Here is a 27075-nt window from a genome sequence, read left to right on the forward strand (position 1 = left end):
GCTGTGTCTGTCTCACACAGGGCTTTACATTACATGAATGTATGTTCCTCCACATACACAGCCTGCAGGGGCTATACAGGCAGACAGGGAGGTGAAGAACACACAGCAGTGTGCTACTGGACGTATTTATAGCACAACTGTATAGGATGGAGACATGGCAGCCTGCTGGGACGCACAGACGTACACAACATTCCTGTTTGGTGGGAGGCTTCCTCTGTCTTGGAATGACTTCTTCTAGACAGACAAAAAGAGAGAGAGAGAGAGACAGAGGCAAAGAGCGATAGACAGAGGGTTGGGTGTGTGTGGGAGAAGACTACTGCATGTTTTATAATACAACCTCTGAACAATGAGGTGGGGTGGGTACTCTTCTCGTGTGCCCACCCCAGTGCCATGTTTCTGGAATCAAAAGAGACAAGCAACGAGAAGAGAATTCAAGTGTCTTTATTTTGCAGTGCATTTAAGTGTGTAAGTTATATTGTGCGCATGTGTAACCTCCTTTCGGAGGTGATGCAGTAACATCCTCAATGTTAATGTGTCCTTATGAAAACGGATAGTTCTGGCCCTTGATTATATGATTGGCCGAGCCACTTTCGAGGCCGACGTTCTATAAACACAGACCTGTGAACATGTGCATCGGTATTAATGTGCCAACGGCGTGTTTACAATGTTAATCCGTTCGGGTCCTTCAATGCATTTGCATAGCAACTTCCTTGTTTGTGAAGGTCAGTCGGGGACCACATACTTGTAGAATGAATGAATGAACTTGTGTAATGAAAGTGTTATAAAAAATGGTTTAAATTGGGATATGTCAATTACTTTCGTGTTGTCGTGTACAAATGAGTACAGGGCAACAAGAGTGTACAAATGAAAGCAAGTGAACCAGTTTACATTCGTACACTCTCAGGGTTGAATTAACAATGAGGATGTTACTGTGTGTAATCACAGACAGAAAAACCTCTGCACCACAGTGGAGAGTGAGCAGCATTTTAGTTTTTTTCTTCTTCCTTTTCCTTTTTGTTATGTTGTGTTATTCAAGGGATAATTGTCAAATGAATGGCTACTAGAGTGGACGGCCCAAAAGTTATTTCACACACAAAAAAAGGCCCAAAAGAAAGTTTGAAAATATATTTGTGAACATGAATACTACTGTAATATATTTAACATTTAAATCTTTTCGATTCTCAGTATTCTCTCATACATGCTAAATTAGATTTTTGGTACATCTTTTTCTCTATATTTTAAATGAGACAAAAGCATTTGTGTTCTAGTGGATGAAATGGAAGTTCATTGCAGAACAATTCAGTTACATACACTCACACAAACTCTCACACACACACACACACACACACACACACACACACACACACACACACACACACACACACACACACACACACACATGCACACACATGCACACACAGTAAAATCCTCAGTGTTAATTTGTAACTCAGAGGGTACAAATGAGTTAAATGAACAATCTAGATTTTACATTGTACAGACAGCTCAGTTGATGGAACCACACTGGCCTCTCACATGCACGCCACGCACACACACGCACACACACACACACACACACACACACACAGAAGATGTCACTGTCATATCCATGACATGTGAGTGGGAGTAGGAATACAAGGGAAAGAAGAGAGAGATGTATGGACTCATCCACACAGGGGGGGGAAAAAGCGCAATTTATCCAAGTGGTTCTTGGCCATAGAAGCCTATTATTAGACTGCCATTTATGTCTTGTTTAACAACATGAGCTATAATGACTTTTCAGTAGGTTTGGCAACTCTTGCCGTGCACATTTTCTTTACATATACTGGTGATATTCAGTGACACTGCGAGCCATTTACACCCAAGCTTAAATAATGGCTCCGGTATTCGACTGCGTTATGGTTCAGTTGTAACACTGAACATCTGCAAATGCCTGCTAGGGTAATACAATCCTGGCTATATTACTGCTCTAACTATCGTAGAGTAGATTAAAGCTGCAATCACACCAGGGTTATATAGCTCTGGAATGCATGGCAAGAGAATGGAGGCATCCGTCGGCCCACACTCACTCTTAGGCCGGTTTTGTAATTGGTTGCGTGGCGTGACGTTCCGGCATGCAAAACCGGTGCGCAACACGGATTTGACTACCACTGTGGTATTGGGCTCGGTAAGGGACTGAGTGTGTGCAGTGCTGATATAGTAGTTCTATTTCATCCCTTCTGACCGCCTGAGGCGGTGCTTTCAGCACTGAATATTCACCTTTGCGCATGCGCAGGCAATACTCACAGTGGTGGAAAGTAACTACATGTATATTTACTTAAGCACTGTACTTAAGTAAAGATTTTAGGTACTTTTACTTTACTGGAGTAAATTGTTTATACTTTTACTTTTACTCCACTACATCTCAGAGGCAAATATTGTACTTTTAATCCACTACAATTATTTGAAATCGTATTATTACGAAACATACATTAACCTCTAAACTTTGGCTATTTGAAAATAGCAGATCTACAGGCTCACAATGCGTCGCAAGATCAACTATCTTCAAAATATTTCATATATTATATGATGTTATATAATGATACCTTGTGAAACGGGACATTCTGCATAATAAGTATTTTCTACTTTTGGTGCTTTAAGTACTTTTAATACCAATACTTTTGTACTTTTATCATTTTGAATTCCGGCCTTTTACTTGCAACATAGTATTTCTACATGGCAGTATTGATACTTTTACCTAAGTAAAACAGTGTAGTACTTTTTACTGTACTCATAGTGCTTAAAACAGCGCCTAGACCAGTCGTTGGGGATTCATAGAGCCGTTTCATTTTGTTAGCTGTGAGCTGCTTATGGCATTAACGGAGTAACTAGCCACAGTCGTCAACAGTATGTTAACTCTAGGTTAACCCATTAAGACCGGGAACGCATCTCTGTCATTTTAAGATTTATTTGGCTATTCAAAAATAGCAGATATACAAGCTCATAGCGCGGCACTCGTGAGCTTGCAGATCTGCTATTTTTGAAAAATTGTGAAATGTTTTGCAAATCTTTGAATATACTGTATTTTTTTTTTTTTTTAAGCGAAAATGTTTAACTCAAATCTTTGCTTCTGGGGCGTCCCTGTAACAACATATTTTGTGATGGGGGTCCGCGGCCAAATACATATAATTTTGGGGGTCCTTGACATGAAAAAAGTTTGAGAACCACTGATGTACAGTAGCAACATACGTTTTTTCCAAAAACGGTTAGGATTTAGAAGACTTTGGAGAATCCCCAGAAGCTCCCGGTTTTAATGGGTTAACCAGGGCTGTCTGAAGGGCTTACGGTTAGTTAGACCGAGCAAAGCTGTGGTTCTAACTAGCTCAGGCTGCAGTCTGCAGTGGTACAATCTATTGAGGACTAATAGTCACCCTTATTTATCTGCCAGCCTTTCCGCCCGTTTATTCTTTCTGTGCGTCCGTGCGTTCAGCGTCCAGCAGCAGCCTGCGTAACTCCTGGGGGTCGCTGACGGGCAGAGCACAGGTAAAGTCCTGGCACACGTGGGCCGTGGCGGCGGCGCCCTGCTGGGCAGACATAGAGGAGAGGACTGGCAGACGCTGGTACAGAAAGCCCTCTGTGTCCCCATCCGCCAGCATCAAGACCTGGTCCAAGAGAGAGAGAGAGAGAGAGAGAGAGAGAGAGAGAGAGAGAGAGAGAGACAGAGGGAGAGCATAAATATCAAGACATAGAATGGGAGAAAGAGTCGTCACTCGACAATCAAGCAAGCATGCGGGTTGAGTTAGCATGGTATCAACTTTGCAGTTGAGATTAATTTTGCGATGTACCCCTGCTTTAAACCGATCTTTTTTTTGTGAGCAATTATTATTATTAATAATAATATTTGTTTTGCATATACATGTAATTCTGATTCTTTACAAAAAGTTAAAAAACATACAATAGACTAACAACACATAACCCTATAAAAATCTATATAAAATAGACCTGCCATTAACCACTTCTCAATATGAAATCAAAATACAAGATCTGAAAACATTCTAATAGGGGAGAGTAAAACAAAACATAATCATTATTACCCCATCGTATTAACCAGTACCCCCATGATTATAGGCATCCCTGAAACAACATGTGTGTGTGTGTGTGTGTGTGTGTGTGTGTGTATTGTATGTGTTCTTATGTGTATGTATTTGACTGAGTGCACGAGTCCATGCATGATATTGAATGTCTCTTTATGTCACTATGTCAATAGGGGTCCATCTTATTTGATTCTGTCCATCCATTCATCTGTCTAAACATACAGGTACAGACCAGACACACACACACACACACACACACGGTAGGACCTGCTGCACCGCTTTAACAAAAAGTAACGCTTTAGGCAGAATCATAAACATACAAAATAAGGTATTTCTTGTATGACAATTCTGTAAGTTGGCTACAAATGTTCTTATACATCAGAGTGGCTGAGAAGTCTCCATAAATGTACCGTACAAAGAGTAAATCTGCATGCCAGTGGCACTAGATGGGTGTTAATTTTGTTCCTTCAACAGAGGAAAAAGCATGTGCAGTATGAATAAATTAGCAACCTACAATATACAGAATATATCATTTCCTATTTCACCTTCCCTGTGCTATAGATGCAGGATACGTTGCATCCCATTATTATGTTGCAGCCACAAAATAACATCCACGCCGTCAGCGTTCGGCACAATCCAAAAACATACAATGTATGCAAGGAGCTGGTATTTACAGGTTAAAGACAGTTCTCCCTGAAATAGCTCTGCTGAATATAAGAGTTGACTCAGTCACTCATGGGTCGATACCCGCAGTGGACTCAATCACTATGTGTGTGTGTGTGTGTGTGTGTGTGTGTGTGTGTGTGTGTGTGTGTGTGTGTTTGTTTCACGTGTCCTGCCTGCAGCAGAGCCACCTCAAATCAGCCTCCACACAACTGGCAACATAGTGTATATATAGTATAGTGTTCCTCCAAACAAGAAATAATGACCACATTGCAGAGCAGGTAAGTGTATGCTGTTGGTATGCACCTGTCCTGTGTGTGCCTGTGGTCAGAGTGAAGCAGAGAGAAGGTGAACTGTCAGTTAAATGCATGCCTGTCTGTCTGTCTGTCTGCCTGTGTGTCTGTGTGTGTCTATGTGTGCAGGCTGCCCTGTCCGTCCTCCAGGCCGGTCCCTGTCAAAACACACATGTCATTTCCTCTGGACCGTCACCACCCCTGACTCCAAATGGAGGAATAAAAGACAGCTGAAAACAACAACCAGACAGACATGAGTTACGGAGGGAGGGGAAGAGATAGACAGAGAGGGGGAGAGAGAGAGGGGGAGGGGTGAGGAAAGAGTGGTAGTGATGCATCTCAGGTAAAGTGCTCCTGGACCCGTCAAGACTGACATTCACGTCAGGACATAGTGAACAGGAATCTGTGATCAGCAAACCCGTCACCTTTTATCATTTTGACTATAGGGTTGTGACGGTCATGGAATCTTTCCTGCCAATTGATCGCCACCCTAGTAAATGAATTGATTGGCGTGTCGTCGAAGGTGTGGGGGGGGGGGGTAATTTACGAAAAGGCTGTATATGTAGAATTAAATTAGACATATGCAGCCCGCTACCCAGCCTAGCCACTAGCTGAGCAACGCTAGCCTGTAGCGTAGCCCCGCTACCCGGTGAACTAGATCAAACTCAGACGGAGACGCAGTGAACGGACAAAAACAATGATACTTTTAATGATTTTTTTTGCTTGTGTGTCGATGACCGTCATTGTATTATAAAATACCTGGCCACGATTAATTTAGACAATTACCCAGGCGGCCATCTAGTACTCGAACCAACTCACACGTATAGCACTATGTATAGAGCGAATCAATGCAGAATTAAACCAGTTGAATGCTACATAGTTGGGATTTAAAAGTTATTTTATTTTCACATTTTATATTGTTCTGGATACCGAGCAAAAGCCTTTTTGCTAACAACAGGAGCAGTAAAAAGTAATAAATAATAAAAGTAATTTTTACACATGAATATATAAATGCAGCTGGAAGGGGCCGTGTATTAAACCAGTTGAATGCTACGTAGTTGGGATTCATCAAAAGTTATTTTATTTTCCCATTTCATATTGTTCTGGATACAGAGCCACTTTGCTAACAACCGGAGCAGTAAAAAGTAATAAATAATACAAGTAATTTGTACACATGCATATATAAATGCAGCTGGAAGGGGCCGTGGTAAGTCTCAGGGAAGCCTTCATTCATCGCTTCCCCTGCAGTGTGAATCATCCTCCCTCTATCTAAATCTTTGATCACTGGCCATTACGGCAGCAGCAGCCTCTCCTCCTGGCCCCTCCAGGCCTGCAATCACGCAGGCCATCATGCGGAGCGGTCTGCGGCCTCTCATCCCGTCTCAATGAGCCTTATGTTCCGTCTCGCTGCCCAAAACCCCCCCGTCCGAGTGCTTCACTCAGCCATTAAGACACTCATTTGCACCAGCAGCCATCTGTACTCCTAACGCTAAGGAGCGGTCAATGGTCTAAAGGGCCGTCCACACACCAAGAGCGATAACTATAAATATGTGATTTTAAAAATCACTCCAACTCCAGTGGATGGCAGAGTCATCCACGACTACAACAACTACAACAACGACGACAACAACAACAGAGGTATCGTTGAGATATTTTGCAGAGCGATTTAATGAACGATTGAAACACTGACAGCCAATTAAAATCCACGTTCAACACATCGCTCACATGTTTACAGAACATTATCGTTCATCAGTGTGGGATGGTCATTATCCATACTAGCTATCAGTCTTGGTTTGGACGACCTACCTGTATAACTGTTGCCTGTTACAGACTGATCTTAGATCAGTCTACCCAGTTTGACTGTTACTATACTGTACATGCTACCTGAAAAAAATACTTTTGTCAGGTATGTATGACAAAACAGGTAGATGACAGGATTGTAAAACGAGCGGACGATCGCGGTTACAATGTTTTGTTTTCCGGTGGAAAGAAGAGAGACTCGTCTTTCCATCGAGACATTGTTTGTTTACATCCGGGTTGAAAAAAATATTCTGGGGATTCTGGGGAAGACTCAAAATAAGGTAAAATCGCTGGCAGTGGCGGATGAATTAATTAATTAATACCTGGTAATGAATGTGTTAAGAGTCAAGATTCTACAGTGTAGCATCACACAGGTTAGTACACCTGTTAGACTGCAGCTGCAGAGGGCTGTATTAAGTGTGTAGGTCCCTGTAGCTGCAACGGAGCTAATACTCCATCTAAGAGCAGGAAACAATGGATTTATCCCTCAACACAGGGGAGCCGTGAGAGACAGCCCAAGGCTGGATTAACACCAGAACAGGGTGTTTTTCTTGTGACTGACACACACACACACGCGCACAAATGCAAGCTCTCTCTCTCTCTCTCACACACACACACACACACACACACACACACACACACACACACACACACACACACACACACACACACACACACACACACACACACACACACACACACACACACACACACACACACACACACACACACACACACACACACACACACACGCTTACATGGGGGAAGACTGGCGAGGAGTATGATGGAATGTGGTCAGAATAGCATGACTGTTACTATGGAGACAAGAGGCGGATTTCCTGCCCTTACTGAACCTTTCACATCTTTCTTCACGCTTGTCCTCTTCCTCAGTGCCCTCCCCGTAAAGGTTGTCTCATAGACTTCTAACTACATACAGGACAAAATCCTTGCATGTGCTATATTGTATGTAATGTGTATGTTTGTGCAGTTGTAATGCATGCTACAGTATGTAGTGCTACCGATACTGTGTTCTGTTGTCAGTGCGATTGGCAAGGGGAATTAGCGTATAACAACACTATGTCGGGGAGAATATATAAAAGAAAACATGATGTATAATGTCGTCTCTGCACATATTTTTCCTATAGACATCAAGTAAAATACATGTGATTCAGTGTGTGTGTGTGTGGGAAGCTCTTGCAGACAGCACAGTTGGATACACATGAGAGCAATGTGTAACTCCCACAGGGTAAATCCTTTCCTTTCACACTCTGGGCAACCCTGATTCTCACTCACTCACTCACTCACTCACTCACTCACTCACTCACTCACTCACTCACTCACTCACTCACTCACTCACTCACTCATACACACACAGGCATGTGTGGACACGTGCATTTATTTAACATTACAATTGCAATGCTTTCCCGGGATTTCCTACCTAGCATACCTAACATATCCAGTATGCAGACGGCTGATATGCTAACTAGGGCTGCAACAGTCAAATTTACTAGTCAATTTAATCGACCATAAAATAAATATTTTAATAAAATAATACAATTTCAATTGCCCGTCACTTCAACTTGCAAGGGAGGGACCTTACCTTGTATAGGGTCACACACACACACACACGCACACAGTTGAGTTGCGCTGTCACAGCTGAGAGAGTGATGACATTAGCTCTGATTAGAGCTGACCACAGTCGTGCATGAGGAGGTTTAGTCTCCTCTTTTATCCTCCCTCCTCTTTCTCTTGTGGCACACACACACACACACACACGCACACACACACGCACACACGCACACATGCACGTGCGAGGACCCGCTCAGTCATCAAAAATTACAACCTGGCATCTGGACACCACTCCAGGACACAGTCGCACATACACATGCACATACATACTGTACCTGAATATGTATACATACACATACACATACACACACACACACACACGCGCACGCACACACACACACACGCACTGACATGCACGCGTGAGAGGTATGGTTATGGAACGGTGCATTATCAGTCATCCACAGACAACCGTTCAAAACGCAGTTCATCTGCATTTGAAGCAGTGGGAGACATTATACAGTAGTGCAGAGAACACAGCATATATGATAGTGGAGTAAGGGAGGTCAAGTACTGTACAATAGAGACAGATACATACAGAGGGAAGAACGGGCTAGAAAGAGACAGAGACATACCAACAGGAAATAACATGGACAGAAACAGAGTGCATGCAGGGAAGTTAGTGAGTGAGTGAGCGAGTGAGTGAGTGTGAGTGAGTCAGTCAGTCAGTCAGTCAGTCAGTCGGTCAGTCAGCCAGATATTTACCCAAGCGACCCATACAAATTGGTCTGTGACCCACATATGGGTCCCGACCCACTATTTGGGAAACATTGAACCAGTCAGTCAGCCAGCCAGCCAGTTGACAGCCCGTTGGAGATGTGCGCTCCGTGCTCTGTCACACTGAGCATCCGTTTTCAACTGGCGACAGACTCTACAGGGGCCCTCTGCACTAAATCACCAGTGTCTGTGCGGAGTGGACACCGAGTGCCTCGGCAGAATTAACCCATTGAGACCGGGAACGTATCTGTGAATTTTTTTGGGGGGATTTCTTTGGCTATTGAAAAACAGCACGAGTGCCGCACTATGAGCTTGTAGATCTGCTGATGTTTTAATAAATCGTGAAAATGTGTACAAATATTTGAATGTATATATTGTGGGGGGGGGGGGGGTATGTTGCTATAATATCAGTGGTTCTCAAACTTTTTTCATGTCAAGGACCCCCATCTAAAAATATTTTGTTCCAGGGACCCCCAGAAGCAAAGATTTGAGTCACGATTTATCCCGGTTTGAATGGGTTAACAGCCTCTCTCCTCCATCAGGCCCTGACACCTCCACAAAGCTTCACAAACTTAAGTTCCCTTCAAGACGAGGCCAAACCCTTGTTAGGGCGCGCTGTAAAACAATAGTGTCAAGGAGGCCCGTCTCGATGCTTGAGAGATCTCATTAATGCCTAAATTATGGTCCGCTGTACGACAAGTGTCGCATGCTGAAAATAGCGATCTGTAAGCTCACAGCATGTCGTGAATGCGATGCGTTGTGAGCTTACAGATCGGCTAATAGATCATATGACGAAGTAAACATCGGGCTTGATTGTGACTGTGAGGTTAGAATTGTTGAATAATTAATTAATGCAGTGCTGTGCATTTGCTTGGTCAATGTGAAAAACACATTGTGTAACTGAATGTCATATAAACTGTTATATTCAAATGCCCTGCGAATACTAGAATCTTTACCTCGCGTCTATATCATTGTTCCACACAACTGTTTTTAACTGCTACTCCTGCTTCCACCTAGTACACCCAACAACCAGCGAGCACACCGCCACTTCTATCTAGTTACCCACTGCTATTTTCTGGATCTGACAGCATTCTGCCGAGTCACTGCAGGATCCATACAGTAGGCTTGATTTCCACACTGTTAAGGCAGAGCTACTGTACAAGCTTGCACGATGCTTTCCAAATAAAAGTTGTTTACAGTACTCCTGTGTTTTCCAGTTTTCCTGACTTTCTTCATGCACCTTGCCAGTGGGTGAAGTTGCGCCACAATCCCAACTTTTATAGCAGGGGACATTTCTATAAAACTATGGGTCCTATACTGTAGCTCCTGTTCAATTCGCAAGTTACTTTTGCATAGCACAGCATCGTATTTGATCTGTGTTTAATCCTGGGCATTCCATAACGTTACAGAAGGCAATACAGTTTTATTCAAGACTCTCCACATCGTCATTTATTTTATGGTCATTGTGAACTGGAGGGAAATGTCATTCTGATGACAGTAACGTTACTTATGAATAGTCCAATTTCCAGAGAGCCATGAAATACACTTTTCACAGCCTCTGCTCTATGGAGAGTCTGCTGAACCAGTGGACTTGAGCGTGCAACACAATCGCCAACCAGACAGGACATGTAAAATATACATTATTGACAAAGAACGTCAAATAATCTTCTTCTTTCGTGTATCATCCTCAAATGTCCAACTCAGTAACGAGTAGCCACGCCCTTGTCTCTGGTCCCAGTTGGAAGAGGCCAGCCTCCGAAGGTGGTCGATATAGGGAGCAGGTGTTAATAATGTGTTCGGCAGACTGCTCAGGCTCGCCATACTCGCATGCTGCACTGTCTGTCAAGCCCCACTTCTTCATAGCTGATTTGAAGCAGCCGACTCCAGTGCGTAGGCGGTTCAGTAGGGTCCATTGCCGGCGTGGTAGGTCCGCTCCTTCAACACCACCTCCCGGGTCCCAGATGTAACTGTGGATATGGGAGGGCCCAGCAGACTCCCACTCCTGCCTCCAGGATACTGCCATCCATACATTTGTGGACAAGTCCTCCGGGATGGAGCGGAGCATCTCTTGTGCCGCCTTGTTGTAAGGGTGGCGGGACTTGAGTCTGTTTGGAGGCTTTATTTCCACAGTAGTGTTGTGCAGGATGTGCCAGTCATGTATTTGGGCTTTCCTTGCTAGCTTAATGGTTGCAGCCTCTCGTCGGAGGCCGGCCGGAGCAATTCCTGCAAGGACTGGCAGATAGGACACAGGAGTGGGCTTCAGGCAGCCTGTTATGATTCGGAGGGAGGTGTTGATTATGGTGTCTACCTTTTTGACATGTGGACTCCTACACCAGGCTGGGGCACAGTATTCAGCTACCGAGAAGACCAGGGCTTGGGTGGAAATTCTTAGCGTATTGACGGAAGCTCCCCAGGTCGTACCAGCGAGACGTCGGATGAGAGAGACCCTTGATGTTACCTTGGCCCTCACGTCTTCCAGATGTTGATTGAAGGACAGCGTTCTATCCAGACGTACCCCGAGGTATTTTGGGGCTTGTTGGCACTCTAGGCGCTTGTTGTCGACAAACACGTTAATTTCCCTTTTGGCTTCCCTGTTGTTGAGGTGGTATGCCGCCGACACCGTCTTGCCTGTGCTGAGCTGTAGGCGCCATCTGCGGAGGTAGGCAACCAAGATGCCCATGTCCTGGTTGAGACCATCTTCCATCGCCTTCCAGGTTGGTCGTCGTAGCATAATGGCCAGGTCATCTGCATACCCATACTTCCCCGATGTTGTCTCCGGTAGGTCGTAGATGTATATGTTAAACAGCATCGGGGAAAGGACAGAGCCCTGAGGGACGCCATTTCTCAACCTTCTGAGCCTGCTTCGCTGACCATCGCTGGTCCGTAGGATGAAGCTGCGGTTTGACAGCATCTCCATAATGAAGTTCACCATATGGCGATCTGGAATTGTCCTCAGAAGCTTTAGGTGGAGTCCACGGTGCCAGACGGTGTCATACGCGGCTGTCAGGTCCAGTAGCACAACCCCAGCTTTATCATTGGCCTGGAAGCTGTCTTCAATGTCCTGCGTGAGCAGAGTCACCTGGTCCACTGTCGACCTGCCCCGGCGGAAACCAGCCTGTTCCCTCGGGAGTTGTGGGTCCACCACTGGCTCAATGCGGCTGTGGATCATTCTCTCCAGGATTTTAAATGGGACGCAGAGCAGCGAGATGGGTCTGTAGGCCTTGGGGTCTTCTGCAGGTCAGAAGACCCCATATTATTGTCAAATAATAATAATAATATATTGACTAATGTCAAATAATATGCATCTCACTTGACAGGAGAAATAGTGCCATCTACTGCTTATCTCAACGAACCAACTCCTGATATTTGCATAACAGTAGTGCATAGCAACGCATAAATTAACTTTTTCTTTTTCAGATTTTCAGAATATGTTGTTAAAATGTGCGATGCATTTGCTTGGAAACCCAACTAACTAGGACAGGACATTTTGGGGAAGCACTACTTGTGGCGTCTGCTATTATACTATATAGTATAATGCTGAAGTGCAGCAGTCTGCAGCTACAGTTAATGTTGAAATACTGTATAATCACCTGCTGGCGCCTGGGGTTCTGACTGTGGACAAAACATGTCAGGAATATACAATATCACATATTCTCCTCTGGAAATAATGAGGGAAAGTACACAGCTCTTTACAAACCAGCGCTATGTAGACATTCAGTCTTATGTAGCTTAGATGCCGAGTCTTGACAATCTGACAGAAATGTGTTATGCTATATTGAAGCCTACAGCTTTACTGATCATGTCCAAGCTGTTCCAGTAGATCTCTGGCAAGTCTCACACACACACACACACACACACACACACACACACACACACACACACACACACACACACACACACACACACACACACACACACACACACACACACACACATACACATCAGAATGTGACAGAAAGCTCAACTTTCAGTCCTAGTCATTGCAAGAAGCTGGAAGTCTCATTATCTCATCAAGGAGGAAATTGTGGCTCAACCATTTTAAAGGGATAGTTCACCCAAAAAAAATCTTCTTTTCTATCGATTAGTCAACCCGTGGACACTTGAATTCATGGACTTCCTAAGCCAATAATGTTATGACCAGCGGACCGGTAGGCAGCGGTTCCGGTAAGAGACACAAAAGAGACTCTTTGTGTCTCCTACCGGAACCTCTGCCGGTCATCAAATTATTGGCTTAGGAATGCAACAAAAACTAAACAAGAAAGAATGACATAGATGTCATGATGGACAGCGCAGGACCCCCCCCCCCCCCCAAAAAAAAGAAAATAGTTTTGGGGGTACAAAAGCATGGGATGAAAAAAAAAAAAAAAAAAAAAAAAGGAGGTCCGCGGTCGTCCCCCCCCCTTAGGGGTCCCTGGAGACCCTTGGGGGTCCCTGGGGGTGACCTACAGACACGGCGAAGGAAAACTGTAAAGCCACAGCCATGCGATGTTGCACATGAACTCTGCAGCCGCACTGAGCAGAGATGCTCATAGGCCTGCGTCCTGCGTCGCTGACGCACAATATTGTGAAAGGACGCATTCATGACACCGTCGTGCCGTCGTGGCGTCGCACTAGAGTTGTCACCAACAACAGAGAAAAATATAAAAACCAGAAAAAGTGCTCCTCGGAGCACAGGTCTCCGCCAGGTCAGGTAGGTTATTGTGGGCCAGCAATTTTCGGAATTCGCCAATCAGGATGGAATATAAAAAATTTGACAGATCCATCTTGATCACTTGACTATAGAGATCATGTGTACTGATTTGCATGTTTGGACAAAATTAAAAGTAATATAAAAAAGAAACATCTGCCTCCTGGTGGCGCTATAATAGGGCAATGTTAAAAGGGTGGCGTTTGTTCTTCAACGTAGTGCAAATGTGCGTGCAAAGTTCCACCACAATTGGACGCTGTGTTCATGATTTGCGGCATTTTGTTCAAAGCGGGCCACTCCTGCAAACTTTAGATGTCAATGTTAGCCAATCACGATGGAATATGAAATATCAAACAGATGCATCTTGATCACATGACTATAGAGATCATGTGTACCGATTTGCGTGAAATTTGGAAAAAATGTGAAGGCTTAATCTAAAAAAAAAAAAGTTTTACATAAGTCGGCCTCCTGGTGGCGCTATAAAAGGCTAATGTGAAAAATGCAGGGCAGATATTTTTCCTTGGCCTCTAGGGAGTATGTGTGCAAAGTTTCACGCAGATCGGTGCAGATAGTTAAAAACACAAATCTGCCTTTTATAGCGCCACCATGAGGCTGATTTGAACATTTTCAAATGGCATTTCTTCCTCGGCCTAGTGGGAACATGCGTGTTAAATTTCACATAAATCACAAGCTGCGTTCATGATTTGAGGCATTTAGTTCAAAATGGACCAATCCTGCAAACTTTGGAAGCCAACCTTAGCCAATCAGGATGGAATATGGAAAATCAGGCAGATCTGTGTTGATCACATGACTATAGAGATACTGTGCACCGATTTGCGTGATGTTTGGATAAAATCTGTAGGAGTACTGTCCAAAAATGTCTTTTGCACAAATCAGCCTCCTGGTGGCGCTATAAAAGGCCCATGTGAAAAATTTGGGGCAGAGGTTCTGCTCTGGCATCCAGGGAGTGTGTGTGCACAGTTTCACTGCGATCAAGCCAACGGTGCCAGAGATTAGCTGTTCACAGACACACGGACACACACACACACAGACACACGGACGGACAGGGGGTAAAACATACTCTCTCGCCATGCCTTCGGCCTGGCGGAGACAATAATTTGCGATAAAATTATTAGTGCACGATAAGTATCGGCCCGATAATTATCGGTTCGATATCAGGAATTATGACGTCATCACGATAAAACCGATAACATTAATAATAGCTCCGATAATATATAATATTTGTCAACTGTGATCTGCATGGACTCTCAGTTAGACACCGTTGTACTGGAGAAGTATAACTCTCGGTTAGACACCGTTGTACTGGAGAAGTATAACTCTCGGTTAGACACCGTTGTACTGGAGAAGTATAACTCTCGGTTAGACACCGTTGTACTGGAGAAGTATAACTCTCGGTTAGACACCGTTGTACTGGAGAAGTATAACTCTCGGTTAGACACCGTTGTAGTGTTGTGCTAGTGGTGTGCTAGTTACTGAAAACCAGTGACTAGTTACCATTACTAGTTACTTGTCATGTAAAAGTAACTCAGTTACTTTACTAGTTACTTACACCAAAAAGTAATGCGTTACTGTGAAAAGTAACTTTGAAGTTACTTTAAAAAAGAAAGGGCTCCCATTATTGCCCTTATAGCCTTCATTTCAGTACTGTTATTGCATTGGAGAATAATACAATCTGTTGATCAACTTGACATGCATTTGCATCACTGAACTCTGCTAAGCAATGTGGTCAATACCAGGGGTTACGATATAGGATTGTAACCTGCTGGTCCCAATGTCCGGAATGAATCAAATGTATCAGACATCTGATAAAAAATACCGGTCATAACTATATTTAAGCATTAATTACAATTAAGCAGGTGCGTAAATACAGCCTAACACTTAGGCCTACAGCATTATATTTTGGATTGAGCTATTTGAACATGAACCATGATGAACGAGTAATATACACATTTTATATACAGTAGCAGGGTCATCTTGCACAAATACATTAATTACCTACACTTGTGCCTGGCAATGTCCTTCTCACCCATTGACTTGCATGTTAAATGATGGCGTTTCCCCTTAAAAAATAATCGATCATTTCAGGAGCAAGAGCTTAAAAATCTATTCTAAATCTAGTCAACAAGGCCTGCAGTAGGCTATGCACTGGACAAATATGCATGACATTATTTCAATACACTAAAAACCAGTGGTGGAAAGTAACTAAGTACATTTACTCAAGTACTGTACTTATAAGTACAATTTTGAGGTATCTGTACTTTACTTGAGTATTTCCAATTTCCAATACTTTTACTACTACTCCACTACATCTCAGAGGCAACTATTGTACTTTTACTCCACTACATGTATTTGAAAACTTTAGTTACTAGTTACTTTTCAGATATAAATTATGATATAATGAAACATACATTAACCACTTTAACCCTATTTTATACCTAGCCGGTCTACAAGCTCACAACGCGTCGCATCGCGACCCGTTGTGAGCTTGAAGATCTGCTATTTTCAAATATTTAGTACTTTTACTTTTGGTACTTTAAGTGCATTTTGATGCCAATACTTTTGTACTTTTACTCAAGTAAATTTTGAATTCTGGACTTTTACTTGTAACAAGAGTATTTCTATATTGCAGTATTGGTACTTTTACTTAAGTAAAGAATTTGAGTACTTTTTCCACCACTGCTAAAAACATGGGAAATGTTAGAGGGAGTAATAGCCACGGATACACGACGGTCGACTGTCACGACCGTCATGGATGAACTTCAACCTAGTGTTTGCACTTTCTCCATTTATGACCCGTACATCTACATAAACGTTCATATTTCAAAGATAAAGTGCTTATCCCATGGCGACGGAGGTTACATGTATATATGGGCTCTCAAAAGTACCTGTATCATCCGTATTGTTCAATAAAAAGCATTTTAATCTGATCGGTGGCCATATGCTTTTAACAGAGTGACCCTATCGGTTGGTAGGTGTATTGCACTCGAATACATTATGAAAAAATGGCCACTAATCGGATTACAATGCTTTTCATTGAACAATAGTATAGTTCAGCTTGGGAAAAGCAGCCTTTAACGGGTTTGGGTACGTGGTTCATAATCACCATTGCGTTATCGTGGTTATCTCTCTCTCTCTCTCTCTCTCTCTCTCTCTCTCTCTCTCTCTGGACCTCACTGTCCATGAAAAGAATGTCGGGGACTCGGGGTTCCCGAAAATTATCTCGCAGAATCGCTGCTGCGCTGAAAATAGCAGATCTACAAGCTCACAACGCGTAGTGATGGGACCTGTTGTGAGCTTGTAGATCTGCTATTTTCAAATAGCCAACGCAGCCATGCAGATCTGCAAGCCTAACCGAATGACTGTTAAAGCAGTTTGTTTAAATTACTTTATAAAATGTTATATTTTCACAGGGATTATTTATTAGTGTAGATATACATTTTGGAGTGGATATATGTGTCCAGATGCCTGTCAGACCGTCTGCTCCGCAGGTCTAGAATGGAATAAACGGGCGCAGCCAACGTCAACAATTGGTCTCGACCAGACGTGAGATCTCAGCGTAAAGTAGGATGAAGCCCACGTCAGGATATATTGATAAATGCCGAAAGGTGCGGTGATATCGCCGTACGTTCATTATTCGGGCTACACCGCGTTGATAAATGAGGGCCACTGTGCCTTAACTCCGCCAGACAGCTTTTTGTGTATTTACTATGAATATCGCCCCTATACTTAAGGCTGACAAATAACGTAATACACATCCATTCTCTCTCTACGTCCTGCGTGTCTGGAGGATGTTGGGTCTTTTGAGCAATTGAGCCAATGTGTATTCTCAGAATCCCATTTCACACTCGAGTGTGAAATGTGTCTGTCTGTGTCCCTCATTCACAGAACCGGTTTATTGACATAAGCGCACGATATAAACACCACACACATGTCCTGGCCTGAGTGGCCTCGTTCTCTTCATGTTTGATTCTTGAGACAGCAGAGAGGCAGCAATGGCACCAGCGTAAAAAAAAAAGTTTGTCCAGAGCAAACTCAGCGACGCGAGGACGCCTAAACGAACGGTCGCCTAAACCACTTTCAGGGCAAGCTGCTTCAGGCTGCAGCATCAGTCCTGCTTGGTAAAATAAAGGCTGAACTCAGTGGACATTGGACAATATTTTGCAATAGGCCTACTCGCGTATAAAGATTTCCCGCTTTCCAAACGGGAACTAGTTGCAGTTTGTATTCGATTCATGGAGGATGGAGGACTCATCAAAGAGCGGGCAGTGGAATTTATTGACACCGCGGATTTGACTGCACGGTGCAGCACAAAGCCTAAAATAAACCTTTCCGAGCGCACTTTATGTACACTGCAATTCTCACTGGCTAAATGTAGTGCTTTGCACTCTGTAGCCTAACAAAGCATCCCTGGATATTAGCAATACATTGCCAGCTTTGTTTTTGTGTATCAAGTGGTCCCCCCCCCCCTTTTTCTCTCTCATGTAGCCTACTGGTGCAGCGATATGCTTGTGGTTCAAGAAAGTACAAAATAAAAGTCTTTGAGTCGTTGTCATGGTTAATAATTTACCAATCATCTACCAACTATTGTAGGCTACCCGTGTCTAAGCTAAAACATAAACATGTAGGTCGCCTACATAGGCTACTTTGGTAAATAAATCTGGTTATTTGAAGAGGAGGTTATTCAACTCTCCAGCTGTCTATCTGCGACTCTCTCCCCCCCGCCGCCCCTTGCGCTTCAACTACATGCAAAAAGGCCGTTCGCAGCTCGCGATGCTTAAATGAAGAAATGTGCACAGAAAATCATCTAAAACTATGCTAAATAAACCCCAAATAAAAATCAAAAATAAAAGCGGGGCTTTATTGTGGCTTAAATAGATTCAAGTCAACACTTATTAATGTTTTGGTGCATTCTATAATTTAATACAAAATTCTGATGCCTCCATAGTCTATAGTCTACATGTCTACTCAGTGGTGGAAAGTAACTAAGTACATTTACTAAAGTACTGTACTTGAGTACAGTTTTGAGGTATTTGTACTTTACTTGAGTATTTCCAATTTACAATACTTTTACTTCTACTCCACTACATCTCAGAGGCAAATATTGCACTTTTACTCTACATTTAGTTGAAAACTTTAGTTACTAGTTACTTTTCAGATATAAACTATGATATAATGAAATATACATTAACCACTTTAGCCCTATTTCATACCTATAGGCTATTTGAAAATAGCAGATCTACAAGCTCACAACGCGTCGCATCGCGACGCCTTGTGAGCTTGTAGATCGGCTATTTTCAAATATTTGTAGATCGGCTATTTTCAAATATTTAGTACTTTTACTTTTGGTACTTTAAGTACATTTTGATGCCAATACTTTTGTACTTTTACTCAAGTACATTTTTAATTCTGGACTTTTACTTGTAACGGAGTATTTTTATATTGCAGTATTGGTACTTTTACTTAAGTAAAGAATTTGAGTACTTTTTCCACCACTGTGTCTACTTCTCTGCAGTGCCTGAGTGCCTGTGACAACAGGCAGCCGTTCCAAATTTTTCGGAGCAAAGAGGGGGCGTCTCCCTGCATGAATCCAAGTTGCAGCAACCAATCGGTGTTTGGAGCAAAGAGGGGGCGTCTCCCTGCATGAATCCAAGTTGCAGCAACCAATCGGTGGCAACCAGACCCTTTTTTAGCAAGCCGGCCCACTTTTTCCCACAAACAGAGAGTCCCTGACCAAATCACGCCCCGTTACGCCCCTTTTTCGCCTAAGCCACCTCCTCTCTTTATAAGCCTGCAGAGGTTACATCCCACATACCTCAGTTGCCTTTCATCTCTCTCCATAGAGGACAGCTCGCTTCGCTTGAGCTGTCCTAAAAATATCCATGAATTCAAGTCTCCATGGGGTGATATGAAGTCATTTTGAGGGTGAACAGTACGACAGAATCTACAAGCCCACAACATTTAAAGTATTATAATATGCCCAGAATCGGACGCCAGGTTGAAAGTGGTTTAAGGCTATTAGAGCAGTGTAAGAAACCACTCACCCCTCCCTCATCGCCCACCATTGAAGAAGTGCCTTTGAATAAGGCAATGAACCCCCAACTGCTAGAGTAGGATTGAGTTTTTAAACACTGGTCGCGCGACGATGCAAACAATACAAAACTGCGAAATACTCATAAAAAATTATTCATATAGTTGCTGCCTCGTACAGGTTGATGCCTTTATTTACGGTGCCGAAGCTCAGAAAAATCGACCTTGTTCCAAATAATAATTACGTTGCTTTATTGGCGCGTATATGTTCACATTCTGTGTGAATTCTTGACAGTTAAGAAAATAAGTTTTTCTTTCACAAATAAAACGCCCCCCAGAGTGTAAAGGTCTTTAACCACTTGAACCCCAGCATCCGTATTCTAGGTGGAACATTCACCAAAAATAGCAGATCTACAAGCTTGTACATCAGCTATTTTTGGCAAAGAGATTAGGTGTAGATGGAAGAAAAGCGGTCCAAGCACAGTTTCACTAAGAACAGAGCGTTTAACCCATTTAGGCAGAAACCTCTTATTTCCATATTAAAACTTTTTGTTTTTCCGTAAATTAACGCCCTACTACTGTAGATCATCCTACAGTGTCACACAAAAACATCAAAAGCAGCAGATCTGCTAATTTTGCTATTTTTGAATTTGAATCCGGAAAAACTGTTTTGGACATGAGGTTTCCACCCGACAGAGACGATATATAGCAACATATTATTATTATTTATTTTTTTACGTTTTCAGAAAACTTGGATTTAGACGCCGTTTTTAGAATGGGACTCATGTCTTCATAGGTTAAGTGGTTAATGTAACTGTATGAAGCAGGGCATTGCTGACAATTGTCCCATGATGACCCACTTGAACCACAGATGGAAATCTCAATGTGACTTTCCCTGGCTAAATAAAAGGATGATTAAAAGACAATATATAGTTTTTAAATAGGTATTACCAGCTGGAACAGAAGGGGCCATTACATCATGCCGCCAAGAAATCATTTGCATGCTCGCCTACATTTCATTTCATGCTACGGTGGCATATGTACACAAACATATGGCAGCTTTTTAATGACAGTATAAAGCGCTCTGGTGCTGTGAGTAAGAGATGTTTCATCCAGAGTGGGAGACACAATGTGTGTGTGTGTGTGTGTGTGTGTGTGTGTGTGTGTGTGTGTGTGCTCCCAAGTCGGCAGATATAGTCTTTTAAACCATCCCCCAAGACAGCACACCCTGCCGCCGCGGGCCGCCGCCGACGGCAAATACGACATATAGATGGTGTGTGTGTGTGTGTGTGTGTGTGCTCCCCCAAGACAGCACACCCTGCCGCCGCCCGGCAGTATGCAAATCAACCACCGGTTATATGATCTCATTGAAACGACAGAACGTGCTAAAAAGCATATTTTAACTGCATTAGACCACACACCACCACCCACAAAAAAACAATGTATTATTCTGAGCATTTTCATACTATTTTGGTAAGTTTTCGATGAGTATTTGTTGAGAACGGGACATTAGTTTGACTTTTCCAAGCCCATGAGGTTTCTTTTTTTTTTGCACTTTTTCCATTACACTCGGTACATCTACATTAACGTTCAAATCTCAAATATAAAGTGCTTACCTAATGGCCACGGATGTTATATTCTGCACGGGTCCTCCAAAATACCTGTATCTTTTGTATTGTTCAATAAAAAGCATTTTAACCCGATTGGTGGCCATTTTCTCCATGCTTTTAACTACCTGATCCTATCGGTCGGAAGGTGTATTGCACTCTGATACTTTATAACTCTTGGCAGCCAATCGGATTAAAAGGCTTTTTATTGAACAACACGGAATATACGGGTATTTTTGAGGGACCGTACATAATTGTAACGTCCGTGGCCATGGGGTAAGCACTTTATAGTTGAAATCTAAACGTTTATGTAGATGTACGGGCCGTAAATGAAAAAAGTGCAAATATCAGGTTGAAGTTTCGTCATGACTGTCATGATATGACGTTTCAGGGCTACTTTGAAACCGAGGAGTTATCTGTCTATCTATCTATCTATCTATCTATCTATCTATCTATCTATCTATCTATCTATCTATCTATCTATACAGATATAGAGATAGATAGATAGATAGATAGATAGATAGATAGATAGATAGATAGATAGATAGATAGATAGATTAATAATAATAATAATAATAATAATAATAAATAAATAATTGTGCTTAGATAATTTAAAAAGTTAAATGCAGCGGTTTTCTGACCAGGCCGGCACAACCTTGACATAGCCTAGTTTCCATACATATTAAACGTATTTCTAATTAAAATACATATTATCTAACTCGTAACCGCTAATTCGTGGTGCATACTAGAATACGCCTACTACTGTACGTCCGGTCTAGTGGATACGTTTCCGCATCCGCTAGACCGGATACCACTTCTGCAGTCTGCACACAGCTGTTTCAGGGTAAGTGTCCGTCCGTTCATTGCATTTATAAGATATACATCGTTAAATATACACCACAAAATGATAGAACCAGGCCATGGTGTCATTGTTCACATGTTAGTATGTAGCAAGTTGTTTGATCTGACTGGACAAGTTAAAGACTATAAGCGACTATAAGTTAACTAGACTGCTTGGTTTGGTTGCACGTTGCTACGCTAACTAGCTAAAACAAAACAACGCTTCGCACTATGATGCACCAGTAAATCCCGTACTTCTCCTGTACAAATGCAACATATACGGTGCTTACCCGGTTGCCCCAAATGTTAACTAGCAGTCCGGAGTCTTTGTGCAATGTATTAGTCAATATTTTTCAATAAAGAAGTGTTTTAATCCCGTCTGTGGCCGAACGCCATTCCTCCCTCTCGTTTATTCCCGTTTACATTGAGTGTAATTCCGGCTTTGACCTGATGCGCCCGTCACTACCGCCATTGGGAACTTCCAATAGAATCGTCCACAGACGGGATTAAAACACTTCTTTATTGATACTACGGTCTAATACATTGCACAGAGACTCCGGACGGCTTATTAACATTTAGGGCGACCTAATCCTTAACTGAGAGAGAGATGAATCAGGGACCCCCTAACTGAGAGAGCTATCAAACAGGGACCCCCACTATACAGTTGTGTTGCAGATTTCATAGATGTTGGATTCATGTTAATGTATATTTTCAGACATTTAACCACTTAAACCCCCAATAGTTTCACTCTGTACTTGGTCTGCTCTTTTTTCCCCTCTTTGCCAACAATAGCAGACTTACAAGCTCACAACTCCTTGCAGCATGAGGCGTTGTGAGCTTGTAGATCTGCTATTTTCGGTTAAAGTTGTCCTTAGAATAAGGATGCTAGGGTTCAAGTGGTTAATGTAAAAAACAATGATCCTATCACACAGAGATTTGGCGGACCCCCTGTAGCAACTCTGAGGACCCCCTAGGGGTCCCGGACCCCCTGTTGTAGGGGCCTCATAAAGACCACTCATTGAGCCTGCCTGGGTCCCATTACATTGAACCAAATGCAGCACTTTTTGGCACATTAACCATGAGCTAAAGTGGACTGAAATAACATGCCAATTTCTCTTGTAATTCAGGTTGAAGAGGGTACAAATTTACATATGTTTACACTTGGCCATGGGGGGGGGGGGCTGGGGGATGATAAATGGTTACTCTCTCCTTATTTTCTGTTTCTCTCTTTGAAGATTTTAATATGTAGAGGTCCTTCTATGGCAGTGGTTCTAAACCTGTGGGTTGAGACCCCAAGGGGCTCCCCACATTATTTTGGGGGAGTCCCCAGATGACAGTGAAGTGACAATTAAGGACTTTTAAGACCTTTTTAATACCAAAGAAAATGACAAAGAAAAAAGACCATTACTGCATCAAAAGTAATCAACAGACTATTCTATTAAAACAGGTAAAACATTGGCCAAATTGGCGAATACTGTAAGAAAAAGCCAACAATTATGAAAATAGTCGATCTACAAGTTCACAACGCATCGTAACGCGGGGCGTTGTGAGCTTGTAGATCTGCTATTTTCATAATATTTATCTGTGGAACCGAGTCAAACAAAATGTATTTAAGCTCTGTAAGTTCTCAATATGTTATGTGTGTCCCATTAATCTTCCTTAACCTTAAATACTGTTTGTTTGTTCTTCTATTTATAGTGGCTCATAGGAATAGACGGAGAGACGGGTGACAGCCGGAATGTAGACGGCATCCGGGAGCAGTATGGGTTGGCGCCCCAGCCTGTGTCTTCCGTGAGGAAGAAGCCCAACAAATCCACGGTGAGGCCTTTAAGGAGGGCCATTCAAGCAAGCTGCAGTACCTCCACGGGCCAAGAAACCATCACATCACACCAGAATGAAATGTTTGGAGTGGGGGAGTCTGGTGCAACGCTCAGGTCCTGGACCTGGTGAGACGGAGGAGGAGCCCGGCCAGGATGCCAGGATTATTTATACCCCTATTCGTTGATATACATTTGACCTTTAGTCGGCCATATGCATGCACTGGACAATGGACTATACCTGCCATTTTATGCTATGTGAAGATAACATTGATTCATCTCATGTCTATAATGCATTCAATAGTGCTTAGAAATACCTTGGGGACAGTGACGAAAGCAGGGAAGATCGCGAGAGACCCAACTCATAACCTCAGCAGGTCCTGCCCTCAAGTAGGAGATATGGTGCCTCTATTCAGGAAGGCAAAGGGCAGTGCCAGTTTCATCCCCTCTGCCATTGGGCTCCTTAATAAACCCTGATCCACCTCACCTGGTCGAACTGGACTTGCTTGCAAGCCCCACCACGCACACACACAGGCACACGTGAAGTCATACACAAACACATTCTGGGTTCTCCACAAGTGTGGAGAGGACATTGCTTTCTTTTAAAGCCTCTTTTAAATTTAGAATTTTATCTTTTATAGAATTGAAGTACTTTGTTAGGTGTTTTAATTGTGGTGTATATTTATGTATTGTCTTGTCTTGAATGTATGCATTGACCTGAGCAAAACAATTTTCCCTTGTGGATAATGAAGACATCTAATCTAATCTAATCATTATTAGCATACTTATAATGCCATATGATCTTCTTTATAATCTTGTATAATTATAGTCATAAGAACTAATAAGTACTCATAATGCTTTATAACAATAAGCATGTCACATTATACAGCATTCTATAAGGACTCACACGGTCAAGTATAAATGCAATGTAATATGCTTGTAGCACTATAATTGTCTCCGCCAGGCCGAAAGGCATGGCGAGAGAGTATGTTTTACCCTCCGTCCGTCCGTCCGTCCGTGTGTGTGTGTGTGTGTGTGTCCTGTCTGTGTGTTAACAGCTAATCTCCGGCACCGTTGGCCCGGTCGCTGCGAAACTGTGCACACGCACTCCCTGGATGCCAATTCAGAACCTCTGCCCCACATTTTTCACATGGGCCTGTTATAGCGCCACCAGGAGGCCGATTTGTGCAAAACCCATTTTTTCTCATTACACCTACAGCTTTTAACCAAACGTCATGCAAATCGGTACACAGTATCTCTATAGTCATGTGATCAACCCGGATCTGTCCGATTTCCCATATTGCATCCTCATTGGCTAAGGTTGGCTTCCAAAGTTTGCAGGATTGGTCCGTTTTGAACAAACTGCCTCCAATCATGAACGCAGCTTGCCATTTCCATAAAATTGCACACGCACATTCCCACTAGGCCGAGGAAGAAATGCCACTTAAACATTTTCAAATCAGCCTCATGGTGGCGCTATAACTGGCCGATTTGCATTTTTAACTATAACTGCACCGATCTGCGTGAAACTTTGCACGCACACTCCCAGGCCAAGGAAAAACATTGGACTGCATTTTTCACATCTGCTTTTTACAGCGCCACCAGGAGGCCGATTTATGTAAAATACATTTTTGGAGATTATTCCTTCAGATTATGTCCAAAAAACACGCAAATTGGTACACTGCATCTCCATAGTCATGTGATTCTGATGGATCTGTCCGATATGTCATATTCCATCCTATTTGGCTTACAGTGGCTTCCAAAGTTTGCAGGATTGGTCAGTTTTAAACAAAATGCCTCAAAACATGAATGCAGTGTGCAATTTCCGTGAAAGTTTGCATGCAGATTCCCACTAGGCCGAGGAAGAAATGCCCCCCTTTTCACATTCACATTGGCCTTTATAGCGCCACCAGCAGGTCTAATTTAGCAAAACACATTTTTGGAACAAAATGCCTCAAATCATGAATGCAGTGTCATCCCATTGAAAGGCCTAAGAAGAAATGCCACCCTTTTCACATTGGCCTATTATAACGCCACCAGGAGGCCACAATAACCTACCTGACCTGGCGGAGACCTGTGCTCCGAGGAGCACTTTTTCTAGTTACAATTACATTATAAACAAGTATAAGCACTCCTAATGTAATCAGAACACATTAGTCATATGGTCAAGTATCATGATACTTTATAGTTACTGGTCACTCACTGACTTTTTTTCCTTTGGCCAGGATCATAGGATTACTATAGTTCATTGTGTATTCTTAGATACAGATGCTGAGAGACTATGGAGACTTCTTCGGCTATTTTTGCAATGTTTTAGTTAAAAGAGAAATCCAAAAGAAAATCTATGTTCATCACAATATTTGGTCCAATGTGTTATGTATGCATGTTTGTTCACAAATGACACGTATGTTATTTAGATTGCATCTGGTTTGGCATGTTTACCTGTATCTTGCACTAAATTGTTTTCTTTGAACGATTAACTTTGTCCTGCAATTTGGTGAAATAAAAATTCTGCTTTTTGAATTTGATTGGAGTGATTGAATAACAATGCCCTTATTAAAACATTACATTACAGTAATTTAGCAGACACTTTTATCCAAAGCGACTTACTGCAAAATCATACTGCATTCAAGGCTAGACCTATATGTGAAGTTAAACCAGATAAAAAGTCAGATAAGCCGTATTACAAAAAGGGTTAATTCAACATAGTATATTGTAGTATACAATACCCCAGTATGTAGACTACAGCATGCAAGAGAAATCCTAAAGAGTGAGATCTTTGATGACAGTGTTATTCATCAACCGTGCTACAAGGCAGTGTTTCTCAGTGCTACTGTAGATGTGGATTTTCTGGGTTACTTTGATGATTTTGATTGATTGATTGATCATTAACAGTTTGCAAAAAAA

At 42.6% G+C, this 27075-nt stretch overlaps 1 protein-coding gene across 1 annotated transcript in view; it reads right to left on the reverse strand.

The window, feature by feature from the left end:
• Window positions 1-10856: 10856 nt before the first annotated feature.
• spata20 (spermatogenesis associated 20) overlaps window positions 10857-27075 on the reverse strand; it is a gene marked incomplete at its 3' end in the record, with an annotated part of 46491 nt that continues 30272 nt past the window's right edge. Inside the window, exon 12 of the mRNA XM_084078307.1 lies at window positions 10857-12400. Coding sequence (XP_083934433.1) covers window positions 10857-12400 — 1544 coding nt within the window. The remainder of the gene's footprint in view (window positions 12401-27075) is intronic.

Source organism: Gymnoscopelus microlampas (assembly GCF_963454915.1).
Source record: "Gymnoscopelus microlampas genome assembly, chromosome: 14".
Lineage (NCBI taxonomy): Eukaryota > Metazoa > Chordata > Actinopteri > Myctophiformes > Myctophidae > Gymnoscopelus > Gymnoscopelus microlampas.